Below are 22,669 nucleotides of genomic sequence, written 5' to 3' on the forward strand. Positions count from 1 at the left end.
TGCACCCCTGTCCCTGCCCCATGTCCTGAGAACCTCCTGTCCATCTGTCCAGCCCTCCAGGGATGGTGACTCCAGCACTGCCCTGGGCAGCCTGTTCCAATGCCCCACAGCCCTTTGGGGAGGAATTGTTCCCAAATCCAAGCTCAACCTCCCCTGGGCAACTTGAGGCCGTTTCCTCTGCTCCCGGCGCTTGTTCCTGGGGAGCAGAGCCCGACCCCCCTGGCTCCAAGCTCCTTTCAGGCAGTTCAGAGATCAGAAGGTCTCCCCTCAGCTCCTGTTCTCCAGCTGAACCCCCCAGGTCCCTCAGCTGCTCCTGGGGAATGAGGAACCCGAGGAGGGTGTTGAAAAGCTGCTGAAACAGGCAGCACACAAGAGGGGCTGCCCAGGGCAGTGCTGGAGTCACCGTCCCTGGAGGGTTGGACAGACGGACACGAGGTTCTCAGGACATGGGGCACTGACGGGGATGGGGGAACTTGATGAGCTTGAGGTTTTCCAACCGAAGCGCTTCTGTGAACAGCGCCGCCTACGAGAAGCAAAGGGAAGCAGCATCAATGCGCGGAGAGGCGCGCGGAGAGGCGCGCGGAGAGGCGCGCGGAGAGGCGCGCGGAGAGGCGCGCGGAGAGGCGCGCGGAGAGGCGCGCGGAGAGGCGCGCGGAGAGGCGCGCGGAGAGGCGCGCGGAGAGGCGCGCGGAGAGGCGCGCGGAGAGGCGCGCGGAGAGGCGCGCGGAGAGGCGCGCGGAGAGGCGCGCGGAGAGGCGCGCGGAGAGGCGCGCGGAGAGGCGCGCGGAGAGGCGCGCGGAGAGGCGCCCACCGGCGCTATGGGGCAGTGGTGCCGCAGCGGGCGCTTATATAGGGGAATATTCCCGGCATGCTCTGCGCAATTCCCCTCAACATCGGGCGCATGCGCACCTGTCTCTGCTGAGGCCAGTGCGGGCGATTGCGCATGCGCACCTCAACCACCGTGCCCACACTGAAAGTGCCAACCCGCCGTGGCTTCGCGGCGCTTAGTGCGCCTGCGCGGATGGCGCTGCTCGCACACGTGTGTCCAGCGCATGCGCTCTCCGCTGCCCCTCGCGGCGCGCAGGCGCAGTGCCCGTTGCTCCCGGCGGCGGCAGCTCGCGGGCCGCGGGACCCGGCGCGGCGGCGGCGCCACGGGCGGCAGCGGGCAGCGCGCTGGGCTGCGCCCCGCCGCAGGTAGGAGCTCGGCGCCGGCCGCTCCCCGGCCCTGCGGGGCGCAGCGAGGAGGGGGACGCACAAGATGGCTGCGGGTGGGGGCGGCCGGGGCGCCCGCGGTGGGGACGATGCCCCCGGCAGCCCCTACGGCGACCCCCCGGGCCCGGCCCCTCTCCCACCGGCCCCTGGGCCGCCTTCCCGCCTTGGTGGCTGCAAGGCCCTGGCGCAGCCGGTTGTTGCCGGGGAGCCACGCTGCCGGCTGTTGGGGCCGGGGCTGCCGCCTCCCGAGCGCTGGGCCGGTTACCGGGGGCGGAGCGGCCGCTCGTCCCGCCGGGCGCTGCGGTCACCACGTGTGCCCCCAACCCCCCGGCCCCTCCTGGCCCTCCCGTCATTCCCCGGTCCCCCTGTCCCCTGCTTGTCCCCCCATCCCGCTGTCCTTCCACCATCCCCCGTCTCTCCTGCTTTCCCCTTGCCCTCCCGTGTCTCTTCTGCCATCTCCTGACCCTCCCGTGTCCCCTCTGATCCCCGTATCCCCCATCCTCCCGTGTCCCCCCCCACCTTGATCCACTTTGTATCCCCTTGATCCCCTCTGTTCCCCCGTCGCTCTCTCCTGTTCCCCCTCTGCTGGCCCTGCAGTCGGTTTTCTTGCCTCATCAAAGGCAGGTGCATGAACACCCTGTGTTGAACAGCAGCATAACATGTGTCCTGTCGGTGTTAACCAGCGGTGTAACGTTTGTCCCGTCGGTGTTAACCAGCGGTGTAACGTTTGTCCCGTCGGTGTTAACCAGCGGTGTAATGTTTGTCCCGTCGGTGTTAACCAGCGGTGTAACGTTTGTCCCGTCGGTGTTAACCAGCGGTGTAATGTTTGCTGTGTCAATGTTAACCAGCGGTGTAACGTTTGTCCCGTCGGTGTTAACCAGCGGTGTAACGTTTGTCCCGTCGGTGTTAACCAGCGGTGTAACATTTGCCCCGTCGGTGTTAACCAGCGGTGTAACGTTTGTCCCGTCGGTGTTAACCAGCGGTGTAACGTTTGTCCCGTCGGTGTTAACCAGCGGTGTAATGTTTGCTGTGTCAATGTTAACCAGCGGTGTAACGTTTGTCCCGTCGGTGTTAACCAGCGGTGTAACGTTTGCCCTGTCGGTGTTAACCAGCGGTGTAACGCTTGCCGTGTCAATGTTAACCAGCGGTGTAACGTTTGCCGTGGTCGCAGCCGCAGTCTGGACAGCCAGCGGGGATTTAACGGGGTCGATGGCACAACACGCGTTTGCTCCATCTCAGGTTTTACATGTTTGTTGAGTTTGGGAAGTGCACCATTTGCTCTCTGCTTCTCACCTCTGTCACCTGTGTTTCGGTGCAAGCTCAGACCTTTAGTTAAATCTATACATTTAGCCCGTTGCATTAAAACCAAACTAGCTGGCTGTTTGGGAACAGTGGGTTTGGCTTTAAAAGTGGCTGTTGAATGAAGTAATAGTCTCTCCGGGTCCTGGTTTTGGCTGGAATAGAGTTAATTTCCTTCCTAGCGCTGTGCTTTGCAATTAGAATGAGAAGAATGTTGATAAGACGCTGATGTTGTGGTTGTTGCCAAGGGATGTTCATCCCAAGTCAAGGACTTTGATAAACTTGGGGAGGTTGGGAGGGGTCCAAAGAAGTGAAACAGTGTCTAAAATTCTTCTTCAATCCAGCCAGAGTGGTTTTGCCCCAGTTCGTAGTGCTCACCCAGGAACCTCATGTGTTTGGAGATTTGACTTTATTTTTGAAACTTAGTGTACTGGTTTTACTGGGATTGAGCTCATTTCCCTTCCTTTTGGTAGCTAGCACAGTCTTTTGTTTGGATGCAGTGTGAGATGATGGTGACACATGCATGTCCCATCCCTTGGCTGGGGACAGAGCTCACGCCAGGCTGGGATTTGGGCTGGGGATGAAAAGCAGGTGAGAACCCCCTGATCTTTGGGCTGTTGCCAAGGAAACCGAGGACTTTTTCACCTGCTCAGGGCCGGGAGGAGCGGAGCATCCAGACCAGGCAGCACGGTGCTCCCTGCCCCGTTCCCTGAGAGCAGGGCCCGGCTTGGCTGGCTCATCCGGTCAGGGGGTTTTACTTGTTTTGTTATTTTTGTAACAAATTGTTATTTTTCTCCACCATTGGCCGTTTGGGGCCAGTTGTTGTGATCGCTGCCTGGGATGGGCTGGGTGTTGGTCACCGGGTGGTGAGCAAATCTCACACTTCAACTGCTTTAGGGTTTTCGCTCAGTTACAATTATTTTAATATAGTAATGTCATATGGGTTGCTCACTTTTTAAAATGTCTTTTTCTCTAGGGTTATTTCTAGAAGTATGTAACTGATTAAAGTGCGTCTTATTTAAAGCCAATCATCCATCCTGGTTTGTAGCCCAGAGCTGGTGTTGGAACACATGTCCGGCTTTGGGCCGTGTCGGGCTCGGCTTTGGGCCATGTCTGGCTGGCTTTGGCTGGGGCACAGTTAATGTGGTGGTGCTGGGTGATTGTGGCAACACAGCCGAAGTTGTTGAGAAAGGAAAGGTTTAACTCCTACTGAAGCTGGTTTTGCCCTAAGACAAAGTGAGGTGAAGGGACCTGCGGAGGAGATTCAGCTTTTAGCAATAAGGCCGCGAGATGGGTGTTGTCAGATCCCAGATCAATGAACAGCAACTGTGTCTCCTCCGGCTGGTGAAAAGGAAACACAAACGGTTGTAGGTGTTGTGGTTTTTGGAGAATGCACATTCCAAATAACAGTCAGATCGTGACCCCTCTCTATCGAGTGACTCGGAAAATGAACCATTTGGAGGGAAACCCTGAGCCTTTGGACAAATTAAGGGGGAGAGGATCCGCTCAGGAGCTCTTGGGCCAGTCCAGGCAGGACAAGATGTAAAAAACGTGCTTTATAGCAGCCCAGAGCCTCGGGCAGACAGCGCTGGGGAGACTCGAGGTCGCCCCGTGGGGTTTTGGACATTCTGAGTAAAAAGGAGCTTGGGGCAGCGTGTGAGGGGTCAGAGCCGCTTCGGGAGCAGTTGGTACCGAGGGGCAGCTCCTCCTGGATGGGACATGGCCGGACAGCTGACCCGAACCGACCAAAGGGACCTTTCTTACCATATCGTGTCGCGCTCTGTGTGTAAGGTGGAGGTGGCTGGGGGACAAACGTTCCTGCCGGGCAATTGGTGTTGCTTGCTTTGTGCATATATCACTATTATTGTTTATTTTCTTTTCCTTTGGTGTCCTATTAAGCAATTCTTGTCTCAACCCATGAGGTTTTTTCCCTCTCCTAGTCTCTCCCCATCCGGCTTGGGGAAGGAGTGAGTGAGCGGCTGCGTGGTCCTGGTTGCCGGCTGGCGTTCAGCTGTGACACCGAGGCTTTAAAAGTTGTCCGTGTTTGTGCCGTGCAGCCCTCAGTGACTCTGAAACCTCTGCAGCGAAACATTCACGACTTTACTCAGCGCACAATAAGGCAAATATACTCGAGCACACCTACAACGCTCGTTTCCGTGTGACCTGGCCATAAGTGCACCCTGAAGTCGCAGGAAACGGAGGCCAAGCGCTGGAAGCGGTTCCTCCCGTGGAGGTCGATGTGCAGCCCGTGTCCTGCTGTTGTGCGACAGACAGTGTGCGATGGAGCTGTGTGGGCTGCGTGTCCCCGCTGACCCCAGGAGAAACGCTGCAAGGTCAAGCGATGCCAAGACTAAGGAAACAAGAAGATATCTGAGGCTCGATTCTCACCTTCCTCTTCAAAAGAACCAATTCTGGGGGTGTTTGGGATCCTCTAGCCGCTTTCCTGGTGCGGTGACATCCTGACCTTGCCAATGCTTCATCAGAAGTGAATGAAACGGGTGGAATTCCCTGGAGCCCACTGCGCTCACCTCGAACCTTCACGTTTCAGCGCATCCCAGAGCAGCCGAACGCCACCCTCCCTGCTTTCCATTCAGCTTCATCAGTTCGCTTTGCCAAGTGGCCCAACGCGGGTGGATGAGCGGAAAGCTCTGTCTCCTGACGCAGGCGCTGGGGAGGTTAACGATGACGTTTGTTCATCTGGTGACTCCGGGACGGTCTCACACCCTCCCTGGATGGAGGATACGGCTCGAATGAGCTTTTACCCTCTCCCTCCCACCAGCTCAAGGGTTTCAAAGGAAAAATGTGAACTGAGAATAGTAAAAAAAAATACTAAAGAGAAGAAAACGTACAGGGAGACGGTGACAGCAACGTAAGTCAGGAGCCCTTTTGGGGAGCAGCGCGACCGCCTGTTCCCGTTGCCCATGTGGTCATACTGGGAGCAATGGAAACACTGACACTTCCACCAGCGATCTGCTGAATCCTACCAGCCTGAGCGCGTATTTAGCAATAAAGAATTGAGTTTGCGTTTTTAAGCTCTCTCCAGCCTGCTTGCAGCGTTTCTGTGTGCAGAGGTAATGCTGCCAAACCAAAGGGACCCGGACGGGGACGGTAAGAAAGCCGAAAGTTCACTATGCCAATACAAATGTGTAGAAAACTCCTTTTTCTTATAGGTACAGGGCACAACAGCCACAAGCAGTGGGTGCTTGCGGATTTCAGGCAAATACGAGGAGTCCTGGGAGTGGAAAGGAGAAAACACAGCACTGAGCAGTGAGGCTGCTGGTTCAGGCTCTTAGTTTTGAAGGTGAGGAGTACCAATGGTACTTGTGTCTCGAAGCTGTGCTGTTGGAGCCTGTGAGGACCGGGAGCAGCTCTGAGCCAGCCGTGCAGTGCAAGAATCAGTCACAAAACAGGAGGCTGAGTTACAGGTTTGGCAGTGAGACCTTGTGAGAATGTGGAAGCTGCTTTCTGTAGTCACAAGAGAAGGTTTGATCAGGAGAGAAAATCTCGCACAGTCACTGAAGGGATAATTTTTGCCGGTTTGTCTCTATAAACAGTATGGAATTTTCTGGATGTGTGCTACTTACAGTCAAGCGAAGGTTGCGTTTCAATATATTGACATTGTGGGAACGCGGGTGCGCCGCAGAGCCCGGAGCTGTGGCTGTGAAATGTGAAGATGGAGCCACGGCAAGGCCGGGAGCTGGGGACGGTCACACTGCAGGGACAGCAACGTGACATTAACCGTGCGGGGTGACCCCGGCCGGCAGCCACGCAGCCGCTCACTCGCTCAGCGGGACAGGAAAAGGGAGGTGAAGTGATAGAAAACTCGTGGGATGAGATGGAGACGGTGTGGAAAGTGAAATAGGGACAGTCAGGCAAAGGATGTCACCACCTTAGAGTCATTGAATCACAGCTGGTCTGTGTTGGAGGGACCTTACAGCCCCCTGGTCAGGGGGCTGGCATGACAGGGACATCTTCACCAGCTCAGGGTGCTCGGAGCCCCGTCCAGCCTGGCCTGGGATGTCTCAGGGATGGTTCATCCACCACCTCTCTCGGAACCTGCCCAGGCTCTCACCCCCTTGGAAGCCCAAACTCTCCCTCTTTCTTCCTCCACCCCACTTACACTGCTGAGCGTGACATTACATGGTGTGGAACATCCCTGTGGCTGTGTCGGGTGTTCCCCCCAAGCCGTGTCCCCCCAGCCACTCTGGTGGGCCCAGAGCAGCAGAAAGCAGCAGCCCGGACACCGTTGTGTGCCCAGCGCTGGCCCTGGCTTAGCAGCGCTGACCCTGGTTTAACAGCTCTGTACCACCTACCAGGAGGAAAATGACCTCTATCCCAACCAAAACCAGGACACACAGCGAGGTGACTTTAAATGGTGGCGTCGCGTCTCTACCTGAGCAGCCTGTTCCCAGCGCTGGGTTCCGGCACCACGGGGACCGGGCCGGTGGCTCTGCTGGCTCTGGGTTTAAAGAGAAGCTGCTGCTTTGGGTGTTACCGTTCCTGGAGGGTCCGTTTGCGGGCTCAGGGTGACCGTGTCCTGAACACACTGCAGCGTGTTGTTGCGTTCTGAGGAAAGCCTCCCTTTGACTATTCTGCTTAATGAACATCGCAGGTAGAATGGCATTACAGCCCTTAGACCGTTAACTGAAGGAAGCTTCGGGACTTAGAGAGTACATGGACGTATAGCGTGGGCTGCACGCAGGGTGTTGAACCTCTGCCCTACCTCAGTAAGGCTATTTTAATGTTTTTAGTGTCCAAAATGGAAGGTGTTTTTCCCCTTATGTTCCTAAAACAAAGGAAGAAGTTATCTGAGATTTTAGTTCCGAATATTCACTGAAAACCAAAAGCAATGTAATCTGGTTTGCTCTCAATAGGTTATCCCAGCAGCACGCCCTGGGGTGAAGTGGGTATGTACCTGTATTGCCTGTCCAACAGCCACGTGCATGAGGAATTTGCTTTAAGAATTGTCCCAAAGCAGCAGAAGTGCCCCGGTGCCGCTGGATACTGAGCTGACTGTTCAGTGCTCGGCTGTCCTGCCCGCGGTGCAGAACCGAAGGGCCAGAGGTTATTTTGTGGATGTTTGCTGAACAATCTGTTTGGAAACTGTCTCAAAGGAACTTGGCTGAACATGCAGAGCGTTTCAATGTGATTTAATTTGTTGACAGGGGAGGAATATTGGGTGAGGAGCCCTGGATGAGAGGCCGGACTTCTGGGCTTGTTTTCTGCGGGGAAGCTTTATTGTGGCTTTTTTGTATTGGAGAAGAGATGTATTAATGTTTCTGTAGCTGCTGTTTCTCCTTGACCTGACTTCAGTTTGTGCTTAAATTAACATTAAATAATTATTAATAGAACTTAAAAAGAAAGTTTAACGTAGGGATGGTAAGAAGCGGCAGAAATTCAGCTGTAAAGTGGGGGTTTGCCGCAGCTTGTCCACGGTTCAGCTCTCACGCCGGAGCTGCGTGCCGTTGGTATTTGTGGGGCTGTGCTGCTCGCGCTTCGGACCTTCAGTCCCTACAGGTGACAGAGCAGAGAGGCACCCCCCGCAGACCGGCAAGGCGTGCTGCTTCGGCTGGGATCCGCGTCCTGTTCTTCGTGGGTTTGGTAGCTAGAGTGGGCCTTTGGGTTGGGTTTAGCATGAGAATGGTGTGGTCACACCTGACAGGCCGGGGTGCAGGTCTGCTCCCGGCAGCCAGGCTGTGCTTCCGAGTTGGGGTGAAAAGCAGGTGAGGGCTCCCTGACATTTGGGCTTTTTCGGCTGGGCACTGAGATATGGGGGACTGGACTAGATGATCTTTAGAGGTCCCTTCAGATCCCTAACATACTGTGATGTTCTGTACCATTAGCATCATTCTGCATATATATATATATCTATGTGTGTGTATATATATATATATGTAGGTGAAGCCAGATTTCCTGGCTCATGCTTTAGCCTTTTGCTCGCTTCTCTTCCCAGGACCGGCTGTTTGGGCCCGGGACCGCCGTTCAGCGCGATGGTGTTTGAGTGTGAACCGCTGTCCGTGTCTCCTGGGGTGGGCTGGGCGGGACCGTTGTGCATCACTTATTCTGTATATGTATTGTGGATGCTTTTATTATGACGATTATTTTCTCTTCCTTTACTGTCTTATTAAACTGTTCTCTCACCCCGCGAGGTTTTGTTTCCCCCTTTCCGATTCTGCCCCGTCTCCCTTGGGTGGGGTGACTGAGCGGCTGCGTGGTCCCGGTTGCCAGCCGGGGTCGCACCACCACACAGAGATGGCGCGAGGACTTCTCCGGATCCTTTTGACTTCAGGTTCTGCACTTTTGGAGTATTATACATGAACGCATTACCCAAATTCTGTGCTATTTCTTATTTTGTTAGTGTGAGCATCGCTTTATCTTACTCCACCTGTACTTGTACATTCTTCTCCTGCCTTACAGGATTTTCTCGGTGGTTTCAGCTGACTAAAAGCCGGCAGTTCCCGTTGCCATTGTGCTTTTTTACGCCTGTATGTAGACGGTCCCAGTTCTGTATGGTTTGACACCTGTTTAAAGCTGTTGCAGTGTAAGATGGTGCCTTTAACATGTGGGCGACGGGAGGTTTGTGGCCGCAGAGCTCCCGGCCCGTCCCGCCCTTCGGATGCTTTCAGGGTATGGTAGTTTACCCGGGAGAGCGCTGGGGAGTGGCCGGCCTGGAAAACCATCTCTGGGCTTCGCTTCCACCAGGGCTTGACGTCTGAGCTGTAACGGGTTTGAACTCTTTCTGTGACGGTTTCCCTCCCAGTCTGTACCTCAGCAGTATCTCCAGGCGCTTTCGGTGCTTTGCCTTGTTGCTCAGAAAACAGCTCTGACTGTAAATAGATTCAAACTGTGCTGTCGTTAACTGGAACACCGAGTTTTGGAGAACGCTGTTGGAAGAGTGTGTTATGAGACATTGAACTTGTCGGGTAAAGCTCATTTGCTGATTATCTGTTATTTATTCAGTGCATATTAAGATTTTATGCAGTGAAAGGAAACGTTTTTGTTCAACGCAATTTCGGATTCAGAAAGTACCATTTAACCTGTCACGAAAATACCGTTTGGTGACTTGAGTTGTGTTTCTCACCGGGTATAGAATCCGCTGTGTAAAGCAGGTGCAAAGAGAAAATAATCTAATACTTGTGTTTTAACTTTCAGCTTTGTGTTATTCTTGGAAAGTTTCGCACCACTTGTGAATTCCTTGAACCTTGGCATTGCGAGCCCGCTCGTGCCGGGCCCTCCTCCTTTACAGCTCGCGCACATTAAGACCCGCCTGGCTCTTCAGCAATTGACCTCGGGTGCCGGCCCCGCGCCGCCGCATGCCTGGACACAGCAGGCGTTGCTGAAGAACATCATGTTCGGCCCCAGAGGAGCTTCGCCTCAGCGGCCCAGAGAAGCGAACCCCTCCGGCGCGATGCCCCCGGGACCCTTCCCCGCAGGAGATGCCGCCGACCTGCAGCGCAAACCTGCGCCCACAGCGCCACAAGGGCCCCCCCGGGGGCTCTCGGGACAGGAGTCCTTCCAGTCGACGCTTTCGCACAGGATAAAGGTGCTGGTGACTCTGCACAGACCCGATCCGAGGCAGGTCAAGGAGAAGCCGAACCTGCACCCGGAGCAGAAGGCGGAAGCTCGCTCGGCGCGCTGGGACGGGGCCCCGCGCTCGGCGGGGACGGCGGGGCCCAAGCCGCCCGGCCCGGCCCGGGGTGCGGAGCAGAGCTCCAACGCCCAGAACCGCTACACGCCAGAAAGCGCTTCCAGTATTTTGGCGAGTTTCGGGCTGTCTAACGAAGATCTGGAGGAGCTCAGCCGCTATCCAGACGACCAGTTAACGCCTGAGAACATGCCGCTCATCCTGAGAGAAATCCGGATCCGTAAGATGGGTCATTCTGCGGCTGGGGCGCGTTCCCAGAGACGAGGGGAAGAAACGGTTGGTGGTACGAGTGGTGCGGCCGTCAAGAGTAAAGTGATCGATTATGGGCACGCGAGTAAATACGGTTACACCGAAGATCCTCTGGAAGCGCGTGCGTACGACCCCGAAGAGCCGACAGAAGATCCTCTGGAAGCGTCCGTCTATAATCCCGAAGCGCTGGGCAGGGAGAACAGGGAAGACTTCCAGCGGGAGCAGAACGTGCCCGTGGTCGTCCCCCCGCCCAGCGTGCCGTGCAGCCCCGTGTTTCCAGTCGAAGATTTGATCAAACCGCCCGTGTTCCAGAACGGTTCGTCGAACCCCGGCTCCTTTTTTCCGGCCGTGCCCGCCAGAAAGGTCCCCCCGCTGTGCCCGTCGCCCGTGGGGCTCCCCGTGGTGAAGCCGGTGGCGCAGCCGGCCCTGCCGGCCATGCCGCCCGTGCTGCCGCCCATCCTGCCGCCCATCCTGCCGCCGCTGGCGCAGCCCATCCTGCCGCCCGTCATGCCGCCCCTGGTCCAGCAGTCCGTCACCCAGCACATCATCTCCCCGCTGCCCCAGCCGCCCTTTTCCGCCGTTCTCATCACCACCGTGAGCCAGCACGAGCAGATCCCGCACGAACGGATCGCGCACGAGCCAGGGCCGAGCCAGCCCGGCGCCCAGAGCGGCCCGGCGCCCGGCCCCAAGCCCTTCCAGCCGGAGCCCGAGGGGCCCATCCGCTCCCCGTTCGGGATCGTGAAGGCGTCCTGGCTCCCCGCCTTCCTGCAGCGCGGCGCGCACAGGACCAAGCGCTGGCCCACGTCCACCATGATGAACGACTACTACGCCACGTCGCCGCGAGCGTTTCCGCACGTGTGTTCTCTGTGTAGCATTGAGTGCACTCACATGGAGGTAAGTGTCTTTCCCAGATTATTGCATAAGCTTGTACTCGACATCTCACCCGCTGCTCTGTTTGATCAACTAATTCTTTCCTTTACGGTGCGCTAAACGAATTGTGATGCTGGTCGCCAGTTTGGGGCTTCCGTGCAAATTCCACAGTGCCAGAAACAGTGCTAGTGAGTTATTGTAACTGCTGCACAGCGTGTCCTGTTGCAAATTGCTTTTCAAAGTTTTTCTTTTTTATATTAAAAATGGTTTCTGTGTTCTGCGATGGGTTTCAAATGACAAAACAAAGCCTTTGTCAGTGGAGTGAATCCCGACGCCATCTGGGTGACTGCAGCGTGTGCGCACGTGGGCTGCGGACCTCGGTGGGACAGGGGGAGGCTCGTGCGCTCAGCCCTCCCGCAAAGTCCGCGATGAAACAAAGCAGCCTGTTGATCCGCAGAAACGTCCTCTCCCAAATGTGGGGTTTGTGCCGTTGCCTGTTCCAGAGGCGAAGAGCAGCGCTGGGGGACACACAGAATGCTTCATTCATCTGCCGAGCCCTCCGCGCTGAAGCAAATAACAGTTGCAGCTCTTGGAGGAAGAGAAGGAAGGAGCTGGTGAACCCTGGGAGAGAGAACCATACCGAAAGCTGTGGATTTGTCTTGAAAGACGTAGGCTTGGTGTGTCAGAAATACAGGAGAAAGGCATTTTAAATAACCGAATGATGATGGTTTGTTTCTGTGTTTAAAGAGCGCTCAGTGATGGTGCGGAGAGCCCAGGGGAGCGTTCGCTGCGGTCTGGGGAGTGAATGCGAGAGCGCCAGCCCCTGTTTGCGCTGGGGTGAATGGGGAAGACGGGGACAGCGCGCGGGGGCTGCAGGGAAGTGCACCCTCAAGTGCTCTCACGCGGGAGCGGCTGCGGCTGCTCCGCCAGACCTGGAAACTTAAAGGGAAGTTTGAAAATAAAACTGGGTAAAATCCAACAGGGCAACCAGTTTGGGTCTGTGTTAATAAATGGACGAAGCAGATTGGGAAAGTGTAATCCACTGAAATGTGAATTATTCAGTAGTTTGCTTACTGGTACTTCCTAAAAGTAAGTAAATGTTTCTGCTGACAATTCCTGACAAATTAGCGGTGAATTTTTCCAAGCAGCTGTGCTGGTTTGCTGGTGTTGAGTTAATTGGCTTCACAGTTGGTAGAATCTTTGCAGTAGCTGGCATGGTCTTTTGGTTTGGGTTTTGCTGGCGTTTCCAGCCCAGCCCTTTGCTTTGCTCCCTTCTCTTCCTGGGACCGGCTGTTGGGGACCAGGACGCTCTTTTCCCGGGACCGGCTGTTCAGGGCGATTGTCTTTGAGGTCTCTGCTCTTCTGGGATGGGCTGTGAGCAGTTGCACTGTGCATCACTTTTTAGATCTGTATTATTATTATGATTTTCTCTTCTTTCCAGCCCTATTAGACCGTTCTTACCTCAGCCCACAAGCTCTCCCTTCCCTTTCTGTTCTCTCCCCATCCCAGCCGCTGAGGGAGCGAGCGAGTGGCTGCGTGCTCCCAGTTGCTGGTTGTGGTTAAATCACAACAGGGGACTCCAGGTTACAGCTGGTCCTGCCGGCACCGGTGTAGCCCGTGTTCTGCAGCCACTCCACAGCCCTCCCCCTGTCACGGCGGCCTCTGCCTCTGCCTCATGTTATCTTGATTCCGTATGGTGTTTTTTGCTTTGTGTTACTCCTGCTGTGGGCAGATCAGAGTGGTTGAGATGGCGTGGGACAAGGCACGTTTAGACAGCCGTGTTGAACAATAACCACAAGAGTGACTCTTTTTTCTTACTGGGAAAAAAACCCCGATTGTTCAAGAAGCGTCAGCCTCGTGTATTTATGAATTCTGAAGAACAAAAGATCGCTCTTGCTTTCAGCGTCACGGTTTGTTTCACAAACACAGGTGTGTTTGTCTTGGCCGCGCGGTTCCCGGTGACCTGGACGTGCGGTTATTTTGGTCTTAGAGGAAGCACGTGGAGCGGCCCCTTCGCACGGCGGAACGGGCGGCGGGCAGGCGGAGCCGCGGGCCCACACGCGGTGTCGGTGCCGTCTGCCGCGGCCTTGTGACAGCTCAAATAAAAGAACAGATGAGCGGCGGTAGTTCAGAGAATGGCAGCCGGGCTGGGTGGAAGGGACCGTGCCAGCCTGGCTCAGAGGGACGTTCCTCCTGCTCCGCACCTCTAGTGAACCGGCTCTTAGCTCCAAATAACCGGGCGCACACGGTGATTTCTGGTGTGTCCTACCGAGTCACAACAAGCAGTTTAGGAATTCGTGTTATAACCAGGTATCTTTGTGGGAAGCTGGGGAGAAAACAGGCAAGCGAAGTGGAATAAGAATGGATGGAGATGATGGAAGATGCCAGTTGAGGAAAACCTTCCCTTTATCCAACGCTTGAAGAGGTTGGATACGTGAAGAACAAAGTTTTGGTGACGTTACACTGATGGATTTCAGGTTCAGAGTACTCACAGTGACAAACCATCTGATTGTGGGTTCTTTCAATGCAGTCTGGTACTGCCACAGCGACCGTTCATCCCCGGCTGAGGCTGGAGCAGAAGCTGCGTGCCGGAGAATCCAGGTGAGTTAGCGGGTGTTAGTTCACCCCAACACCAGGGCCAGGGCTGGATGGGAGACCCGGCTCCTGCTCCCGGACCCTCACTCTGCACCGACCGACAGCGGCCACAGTTCTGGATTTGCTCCTCTGAACCGTGTCCCCCTCGTTCCTTCAGCTCGGCTACTTTGCCTTTGTTGGTTTGCCTTTTCTGCCAGGACGTTGTTTGGGAGTTGGAAGTGACGGTGTCTTCCATCCGCGTGGCACAGCTCACCCTGGAAAACAGGTTTTGAGGGCAGCAGGGCTGAACGCGCTCCTGTAGCGTTGGAAAAGCTCTGTGTAGCATTTCTCTTCCTCCCCAAAGTGCCCCTGGACCTTTAGCGATAAGCGGGGGAGGCTCCGTTACTTGGCGCTGTTTCCAGCCGCCTCCGCTGGGCTTTGCTGAGACGTTTGTTCTGGGGTGAGATTCTGCATTTTGGATCCACGGCGCACGTCCAGAGCTGGTCCTGCAGCGGGTGTCCGCGCTCCGACAGGCTGCCCGGAATACTGCGGGCTGGGGATAAACGACGATGGATTACCATGGAGTTGAAAGCTGATTGTTAGCGGAGCAGCGTCGGAAGTGTGCAGGATTTGTCCTCGTTGGTACCTTGTGTCACCAGGTGTCTGTGTGGCCTGTCAGGGGTGGCTGGACACACGCGTTACAAAACTGGCTCTGTAGGAAGACGGCTTTTGGAGCTTCAGAACATTGATTTGGAGAGGTAACTGATGCTGAGGCTCCTTGCTGACCTGGAGGCTTCTCAACAACTCCTGCATTTGTGTCCTGCGGATTCCTGAGGGCAGAGTGCCCCGTTCTGCCCTCAGGTGGCTGTGTCGTCTTCTTTCAACTGTATTTACAAAACCCCTGACTTACTGAGACATTTTCTAAGTATTTCACAGAGCAGCTTCATTTTCAGCTTGAAACTGGGAATAATAAAGCGTGATTCCTCTCTTTGCACGTCACTTTTGGACCCAAGTAGATTTGCGCTGTTGCCAGCACGAGGGGTCCTGTTTACGGTGTGTTACAGGTTTTGTTTTCTAGCTGAACTAGAGGCGAATGTGGAGACTGGAGACACTCGGCTCTGTCACCTGCTTCTTCAGCCCCTTTGTGCTGGGGATGCGCAAGGTCTCCAGAAGTTAAAAAGATTGAGGAGCTGCTGCTGTAAGAAACCGCCCGCGAATTCTGCCCCATCCAGGACGCGCTGCAGCGTTTGTGCTGGGGAGGGATCCCGTCCCGCTGGGGAGGAGGATCCGTCTGTGCGGACACACGGACCGGGGGGGTGTTTCTGCAGACACTGAGGGGCAATGGAGGAACCGAAGAGGAGGGATGTGCAGCAATGGAGATGCCTGGGGTTCTGGGAGACGCCAGCGGGCACTGGTGTGGGGAAGACGAGAAGCCGAGAAGCCTGTTGTGTTGGTTAGGGAGGAGAAAACCCCTTTGCAGACCTGCTGCTCTCGTTAGTGCTCATCAGGCTGGCGGCTGGAGACGCTTGGAAGCAAAATACCCTCGGTCCTCGCGGCCCCTGCCTGTGTTTCTGTGCGAGTGGGTATCTGAAGCCTGATTTTCTTTCATTTCTACACACCAAGTTGCTTTAGCCCTTGAGTAACAGTTTTCCCGAACTTGAAGACTCTAGAAAAATAGAATTCTTAAGAATGGGGTTGCTCAGTGAGGGGTTGTTATGAGGAAGAGAAGTGTCTGATGGTCCGTTGTGGCTCTTTCCCCGTGTTCACTGTGCCCGTGGTTTCTCACCCTTCCCTCTGTCCCTTCAGACGCTGATGCAGAGGGGATTCCAAGGGGTGCTTTTCTGTCTGTATTTGAACAGCTGGGGTGCTTTTGTGAACACAACCACTGAAATCTCCCAGTGCCTTGGTTTGCTGGTTGCGCAGTGTGTCTGCTCCTCCAGGAAATCACCAGCCTTGTGCTCCCAGCGTGGCCGAGTGTCTTTAACCCCCGGTTTTGTGTTCCCGAGCAGTGGGGCAGCTCTGGTGCAGCCGCACGTTTGCTGTGGCTGGGCTGGGGGTCAGTGCAGGCGCAGCTGTTTGCACCAGCTCCGTGCTGCCTGGCGCTCAGGAGGAGCCGGGCTGGTCACGGTTTCCCACCTCCCAGCCCAGGGGAACCAGCACCAGCTTTGCCTTGCACCACATAGACGGGAGAGATTGATTCTGCCAGCCACACATTTCATAACCTTTTGTGTTACAAACCAGCGTGGGCTTAGAAAAAGTCATGTGTAATTTCACAACCTGAGTTATTTTACAAAGCCTTGTCTGTCAGTTGTGTTATTCAAGCATTTTTACCTATTTTAAAATGTTAAAGCGGCTGGAAGTTGTGTTTTGGAGGCTGCTTAGTCCTGGTGGTGGCTGAGGTGACACCGGCAGCGGCAGAGCTGCACCTGGTTTCAGCACAGCTGGGGTCACTGTCACCGGCACAGCTGGGGTCACTGTCACCGGCACAGCTCAGGTCACTGTCACCTGCACAGCTGGGGTCACTGTCACCAGCACCGCTCTGCAATGAAGTCGTTTCTCCTGCTGGACACTGAATCTGTGTTTAAAGTTAAACCTGTGCTTTAAGTAATTTTCAAGATTAAGGGTTTGCGTTGTACCCCTGGATAGATCTCATGCTTAACCTGCCGGTGATTCCCAATTAAAACTCTTGTCAAGTTATTATTGTTAATATAAAACAAATAAGGGTGTGTATGAGGAATTTCCTCAGACTTTGTGAGTGACCGTTAGCTGGAACATCATTAGGGGTGGGTGTTCTAGAGCTGAAGGCCTGAGAAGCGCTGCCTCTGGAGAAATGATGTTTGACTTACAGAGCCCGTGTTGTGTTGGGTTCTCCGACGTATTCAGCTGAATTTCCTGTGTGTGTTCATCAGTCCGGGCAGGCTGCAGGGCGTTTCTTGTCTTCTAATACAGATGGATTCATTTAATATGATGTATTTTGTTCGAGTTCCACTTAGACGCTTTTCTGTTCTTTAACAGCTTTTGATAATCAATGAGGATTTTAGTCTTTTGCGTAAAGAGGAATAATCCTATAAGGGAGAAATTTGATGTTGATGTCAGATTGTTTGAGGGAAGGTCGAGTATGGGGCGACGTAGCCAGGAGTGTGAAATGCGGCCGTTGGATGCACTAATGAAGCTTCTCTGGGTGTTTTTGTGCCCTCAGGACTGGATTCTGCACCAGAACTCCACCTCTCACATCGAGAGCTGCCGGCAGCTGCGCCAACAGTAAGAGCTGCTTGGGGTGCGGGTGCCGGGCGTGCGCTGCGCAGAGGCAGCGGCTGCGCCAGCGCGGGCCGGGGTGTCCGACTGTGCCCGGCGCTGGCTCGGGAGGGAAGGGCCGAGCTCGGCGCTTCGGGAGCGCAGGGCAGGGCCCGTGGCTGAAGCGCTGCCGCGCGTGGGCAGAGCTGGGGCTGCAGCGGCGGCTTTGTCACTGACGGATGTGTTCCCCTGCACAGGTACCCCGACTGGAACCCCGAGTCTTATTCCTCCAAGAGGTAACTGCTTGTTACTTTCGTTTTTACCTTGTTGCTCTTAGAAACATAGTAATGCCATTAATTTTCCCATTCTGCTCCCTGACAAGCTCTGTTAGTGGTGTCGTATTTTCATTCTCAAATGGTGTGGGTGCTTGTGTGGTTTTTGACCTGAGTTATTGAATACTCTGAGTGTCCTGGCATTGCAAAGTGTGTCCAAGGCTGAGAGTGGAGTCTGTGGAAAAGGCTGAGGGTGAATCTTGTTACCCCTTGACTCTTCTGCCTGTGCCTGGGTTTGCTGTGAGGGACTGAACTGAGACAGCGGTGACGGAGGAGACCGAGACCGGTGTGACATCCTGATTAAACCAGGGAACTGCTTTTGTTCAGGAAGGCTGTTTCAATAGTCTTGGGTTAATTACTGCTTTCTGCCTTGTCCAAACTCACTCTGTGTTTGTTCCACTAGAAATGCGGGTGAGAGGAAGGAGAACCAGACCCCGAAGCGCCGTTCAGGCTCCGGCAGCCGCAGCCCCAGCCCCCGGCGCTCGCGGGGCTCCAGCTCCAGCTCCGCTCGGCGCCGCTCGCGCTCCAGGTCCAGGAACCCCGGCCGGTACTGGCCAACGCGGCCGAGATGCTGGAGCCCGCGGCCCATGCGGCGACCGAGCCCCAGACACAGGTCCCGCTCACCGCAGCGATCCAGGAACCCGCTGAGAACCAGCCCCCGGCCCCGCAGATCCGCCAGTAACGACTGGGCAGCCCGGAGATCCAGCGGCTCCCAAGGTAAAGGGGCCGACGCGCCGCCCAAGTGGAACGGCCTTCCAGTGCGGGAAAACTGACTTGGTTTCAAGAGGTTTATTTTCAGGGGTCATCCAGGTGCTTTTCTTTCTGGTTTTGAAGAGAACCTTTTGCTGTTGCTTTGTGAGCAGCTGGGAGGAGAATGGGCGCTCTGGAAGGTCTGAAGTTTCCCTGCCCTGCTGTCACAGTTGGTTCATCACAGCAGTAACTGCTGAGCAGGGGCTGCTCCACGCGTGCTCAGGTTTTAAGCCAGCGAGGGTAGTCAGGGATTGAAGAGAACTGAAATGTCATCTTTATCGTTAAAACCAGTTCTGCAAAGGCAACAGAGCTGAGGGGCAGACTATGGGCTGCCCGGGTGCTGCGCTGAAACACCCATGAACACCCTTTGTAACAGTGACGCTTGTTGTACCGTGTTGTGCCTGTTCAACTCCCTCCAGTTCGCAGCTCTGGGAAATTCCGGGTGAGCTCCGTCGGTTCCTTGTGCCTCAGTTAGAGTTCGGTCTCTGCCTGAAATACCCGTTTGTTCGGAGTTTTTGTTTCTTTTTGAATTCTGAAGAGAAAACAACAGGACTGTTAGAGGTTTGCTTTTCGTGGTGTGCAGGCTGCGCTGTCTGTGCACGTTCAGAGAATGGAGAGGTGCCGAGCTCTCCTCGAGGTGAAAGGTTGCGAAGGGACAGGCAGTTTCCAAAAGATCTTCTTCTTAAGGGTCCAAAGCAACTGTAGGAAAGATGAGAGGAAGAGGTGATTAAGAACCAAAACATCAGTTTTCCTCAGAAAGCAAGCGTGCAGGAAAGAAATGTGGTGTCAGATTGTAAAAGAAGAATTTAAAAGAATGGTCTGTAGGGCAGAGAGCGAGACAGAGGATGATACAGGGTATATTAAAGAATCCTTCCTTGCTGCAGCTGGCAGGGCGTCCTGTGCAGGGGCAGCAGTTGGGCCCCATGGCCCTGCGGGTCCTTCCAGCTCAGCTCGTTCTGCGATTCTCCCCCCACTCCATGGTGCAGCCAGGATTGTTTGGTCATGTAAATGAACCGCGGTTCTAGGTCTCTCTCAGGGCCATTAAGCCAGGGACAGGACACGCGGGAATGGTTCAAAGCTGTGCCAGGGATGTTGAGGCTTGACAAAAGGCAACATTCCTTTCCTGTGTGGGCAGTCACACACGAACAGGCTTTCCAAGGAGGTGGTCGGCGCCCCAGACCTGTCAGTGTTTAAGAGGCACTTGGATAATGTCCTTAATAATGTTCTTGAACATTTGGTCAGCCCTGAATTGCTCAGGCAGTTGGACTAGATGATCACTGCAGGGCCCTACCAACTCAACTATTCTATTAACGTTTATAGACCATCTCTGCCGGAGCGTGATTGAAGTTCTTGAGCGGCTCTCGAGATGGAATGGGGAGTGGGTGCTGAAAGTACAGCTGCAGAAAACCAAACAGTGATATATGTGCCTTTTCTCCTCAAAACAAACCAACCCACCCCGTTTGTTTCCCCTCCGCTCACAGACAGAAAACCTTCTCTGGAGACGGTGGTGAAAACGCTGAGACCCGACTTCGTAGCCGAGATCACCAAGCACAAGTCGCTTCAGGCCGGCGGGCCAGGGCCTTCGGGCTCGGGCAAAGCGCCGCGCTCGCACCCGCTGGTGGGGAAGAAGCCGCTGAAAGCACGAGTTTCTGCCAAGGCTTCGAAGAAAGGTGGGACTGCGGTACCTGGGTCGAGTTCCTCGCCTCCTGAAGCGGATGATTTACCCCAGAGCCAAGAAGTGGAAGAGGAGGAGGAAGAGGAAGAGGCGTCCCCAGGAGGCGGCGGAGCTCATCCCGCTGCTGACAACAGGGTGAGCGCCTGCAGGTTTTCTCTGTTTTCCGAATTGGGTTCGTGTCTCAGTGCGGGGGTCACTTGTGGACAGATGAACCGTTCTGTTTGCTGATCCTGTGCAACAGACAATGGGTGTTCATGCAGGATTGCTGGCTGCAGCAATGGTCATTTACACTGCGGGGATTTTGTAACAGCTCTGAAGCAAAATCTCTCCAGAGCTTTGCAACAGCGGAGACAAAAGTCTGCTAATTTGGGTTCTGGTTGTACTGGGTACTTGTTTCTATAAAACGTGAGTGATGAGCTCTGTGGGGAGGAGCTTATTGTGTAGTTAAAAGTATAAAATCCTAGAATGTCCTGAGCTGGAGGGACACACAGGATCATGGAGTCCAGCTCCTGTCCCTGCACAGGACACCCCACAGGTCACCCCGTGTGTCTGAGGACGCTGTCCAGTCTCTTCTTGAACACTGTCAGGTTGGGCCGTGACACCTCCCTGGGAGCCTGTTCAGTGTCCAGCACCTCTGGGTGAAGAACCTTTGCCTCATGTCCCACTGACCCTCCCTGGCACATCTGCCGTTCCCTGGGCTCTGTCACTGTCACAGAGCAGAGCTCACCCTGCCCCTCCTGCTCCTGCTGAGGAACCTGCAGCCCATGGGCTCTGCCCTCAGTCTGCTCTGCTCCAGCTGAGCAAACCCAGGGACTGCAGCCGCTGCTCACACGGCTTCATCTCCAAACCTTCACCGACTTCACAGCCTCCTCTGGACACTCCAGTAGCTTTATCTCCTTTTCCCTGTGTCCCCAGCCCTGCACACAGTGAATGCTCCAGGTGAGGCCGCCCCAGCGCAGAGCAGAGCGGGACAATCTCCCCCTGCCCGGCTGGGGATGATGTGCTTGGAGTCACAGATCGGTTTGGGTTGAATCACAGATCAGTTTGGGTTGGAAGGGACCTTTAAAGGTCATGTCATCCATTCCTGATGCACCCCAGGGTGCTGGATGCGCCAGGACACGGGTCCCTCTTGGTGCCCGGGACACTGTTGGCTCATGTTCAACTTGTCATCCACCAACCCCCAGATCCCTCTGCACGGAGCTGCTCTGCAGCATCTCATCCCCCATCTGTCTGTACAGCCAGGGCTGCCGTGTCCCACATCACCTCAGCGCGCAAGATGGCGGCCCCAGGGGCACCCAGATCACCTCAGAGCTCAGAGCGGTGTCACCAGGGACACCCAGATCACCTCAGAGCTCAGAGCGGTGTCACCAGGGACACCCAGATCACCTCAGGGTTCAGAGCGGTGTCACCAGGGACACCCAGATCACCTCAGGGTTCAGAGCGGTGTCACCAGGGGCACCCAGATCACCTCAGGACTTGGAATGGCGGCCACAGGGACACCCAGATCACCTCAGGGCCCAGAACGGCGGCCCCAGGGGCACCCAGATCACCTCAGGACTTGGAATGGCGGCCACAGGGACACCCAGATCACCTCAGGGCCCAGAACGGTGTCACCAGGGGCACCCAGATCACCTCAGGACTTGGAATGGCGGCCACAGGGACACCCAGATCACCTCAGGGCCCAGAGCGGTGTCACCAGGGGCACCCAGATCACCTCAGGACTTGGAACGGCGGCCACAGGGACACCCAGATCACCTCAGGGCCCAGAGCGGTGTCACCAGGGGCACCCAGATCACCTCAGGACTTGGAATGGCGGCCCCAGGGACACCCAGATCACCTCAGGGCCCAGAGCGGTGTCACCAGGGGCACCCAGATCACCTCAGGGCCCAGAACGGCGGCCCCAGGGGCACCCAGATCACCTCAGGGCTCAGAGCGGTGTCACCAGGGGCACCCAGATCACCTCAGGACCCAGAACGGTGTCACCGGGGGCACCCAGATCACCTCGGGACTTGGAACGGCAGCCCCAGGGGCACCCAGATCACCTCAGGACCCAGAACGATGTCACCGGGGGCACCCAGATCACCTCAGGGCTCGGAATGGCGGCCCCAGGGGCGCCCAGATCACCTCAGGGCCCAGAACGATGTCACCAGGAACACCCAGATCACCTCAGGACTCAGAGCGGTGTCACCAGGGGCACCCAGATCACCTCAGGGCTCAGAGCGGTGTCACCAGGGGCACCCAGATCACTTCAGGGCTCAGAGCGGTATCACCAGGGACACCCAGATCACCTCAGGGCTCAGAGCGGTATCACCAGGGACACCCAGATCACCTCAGGGCTCAGAGCGGTATCACCAGGGACACCCAGATCACCTCAGGGCTCAGAGCGGTATCACCAGGGACACCCAGATCACCTCAGGGCTCAGAGCGGTATCACCAGGGACACCCAGATCACCTCAGGGCTCGGAATGGCAGCCTCAGGGGTGGCAGGATCAGCTCCCAACAAGACAGACCTTGTCCCAGATGCAAACTCCATCACTTGCCCTTGTTGAGCTTCCTGCGGCTGGTGGTTGCCCAGTTCTCCAGTTTGTCCAGGTCCCTGTCGGGGCCTCTCAGCCCTCCGCAGTGTCCACAGCTCCTCTCAGTTTAGTGTCCTCAGCAAACTTACTTAGAATTCCCTCGAGTCCTGTGCCCAAGTCATTGATGAAGACGTTAGTGTTGGATCCTGTGGAACCCGACATGACCCCCTTTCCCAGAACCCTTGGACCATGAGCCCATCACTCACCCACCGCCCGCTGTGCTCCCCCAGCCCTGTGGGGACACCTTGTCCAG

General features: G+C 55.7%; 1 protein-coding gene across 7 annotated transcripts in view; it reads left to right on the forward strand.

The window, feature by feature from the left end:
• Nucleotides 1-1,075: 1,075 nt before the first annotated feature.
• Nucleotides 1,076-22,669, forward strand: part of ZNF638 (zinc finger protein 638) — a 73,478-nt gene continuing 51,884 nt past the window's right edge. For 4 of the 7 annotated variants that reach the window (XM_071808419.1, XM_065837899.2, XM_071808420.1 and 1 more), the window contains exons 1-5: nucleotides 9,712-11,299; nucleotides 17,049-17,110; nucleotides 17,341-17,379; nucleotides 17,819-18,132; nucleotides 19,647-19,975. In XM_071808419.1, the coding sequence (XP_071664520.1) occupies nucleotides 9,860-11,299; nucleotides 17,049-17,110; nucleotides 17,341-17,379; nucleotides 17,819-18,132; nucleotides 19,647-19,975 (2,184 nt within the window). In that variant the 5' untranslated portion in view covers nucleotides 9,712-9,859. Of the gene's footprint in view, nucleotides 1,195-9,663; nucleotides 11,300-15,356; nucleotides 15,429-17,048; nucleotides 17,111-17,340; nucleotides 17,380-17,818; nucleotides 18,133-19,646; nucleotides 19,976-22,669 lie in introns of those variants that run through there. The other 3 variants (XM_065837900.2, XM_065837903.2, XM_065837901.2) reach the window with 3 other exon arrangements.

Source organism: Patagioenas fasciata, chromosome 4 (assembly GCF_037038585.1).
Source record: "Patagioenas fasciata isolate bPatFas1 chromosome 4, bPatFas1.hap1, whole genome shotgun sequence".
NCBI classification, from domain to species: Eukaryota; Metazoa; Chordata; class Aves; order Columbiformes; family Columbidae; genus Patagioenas; species Patagioenas fasciata.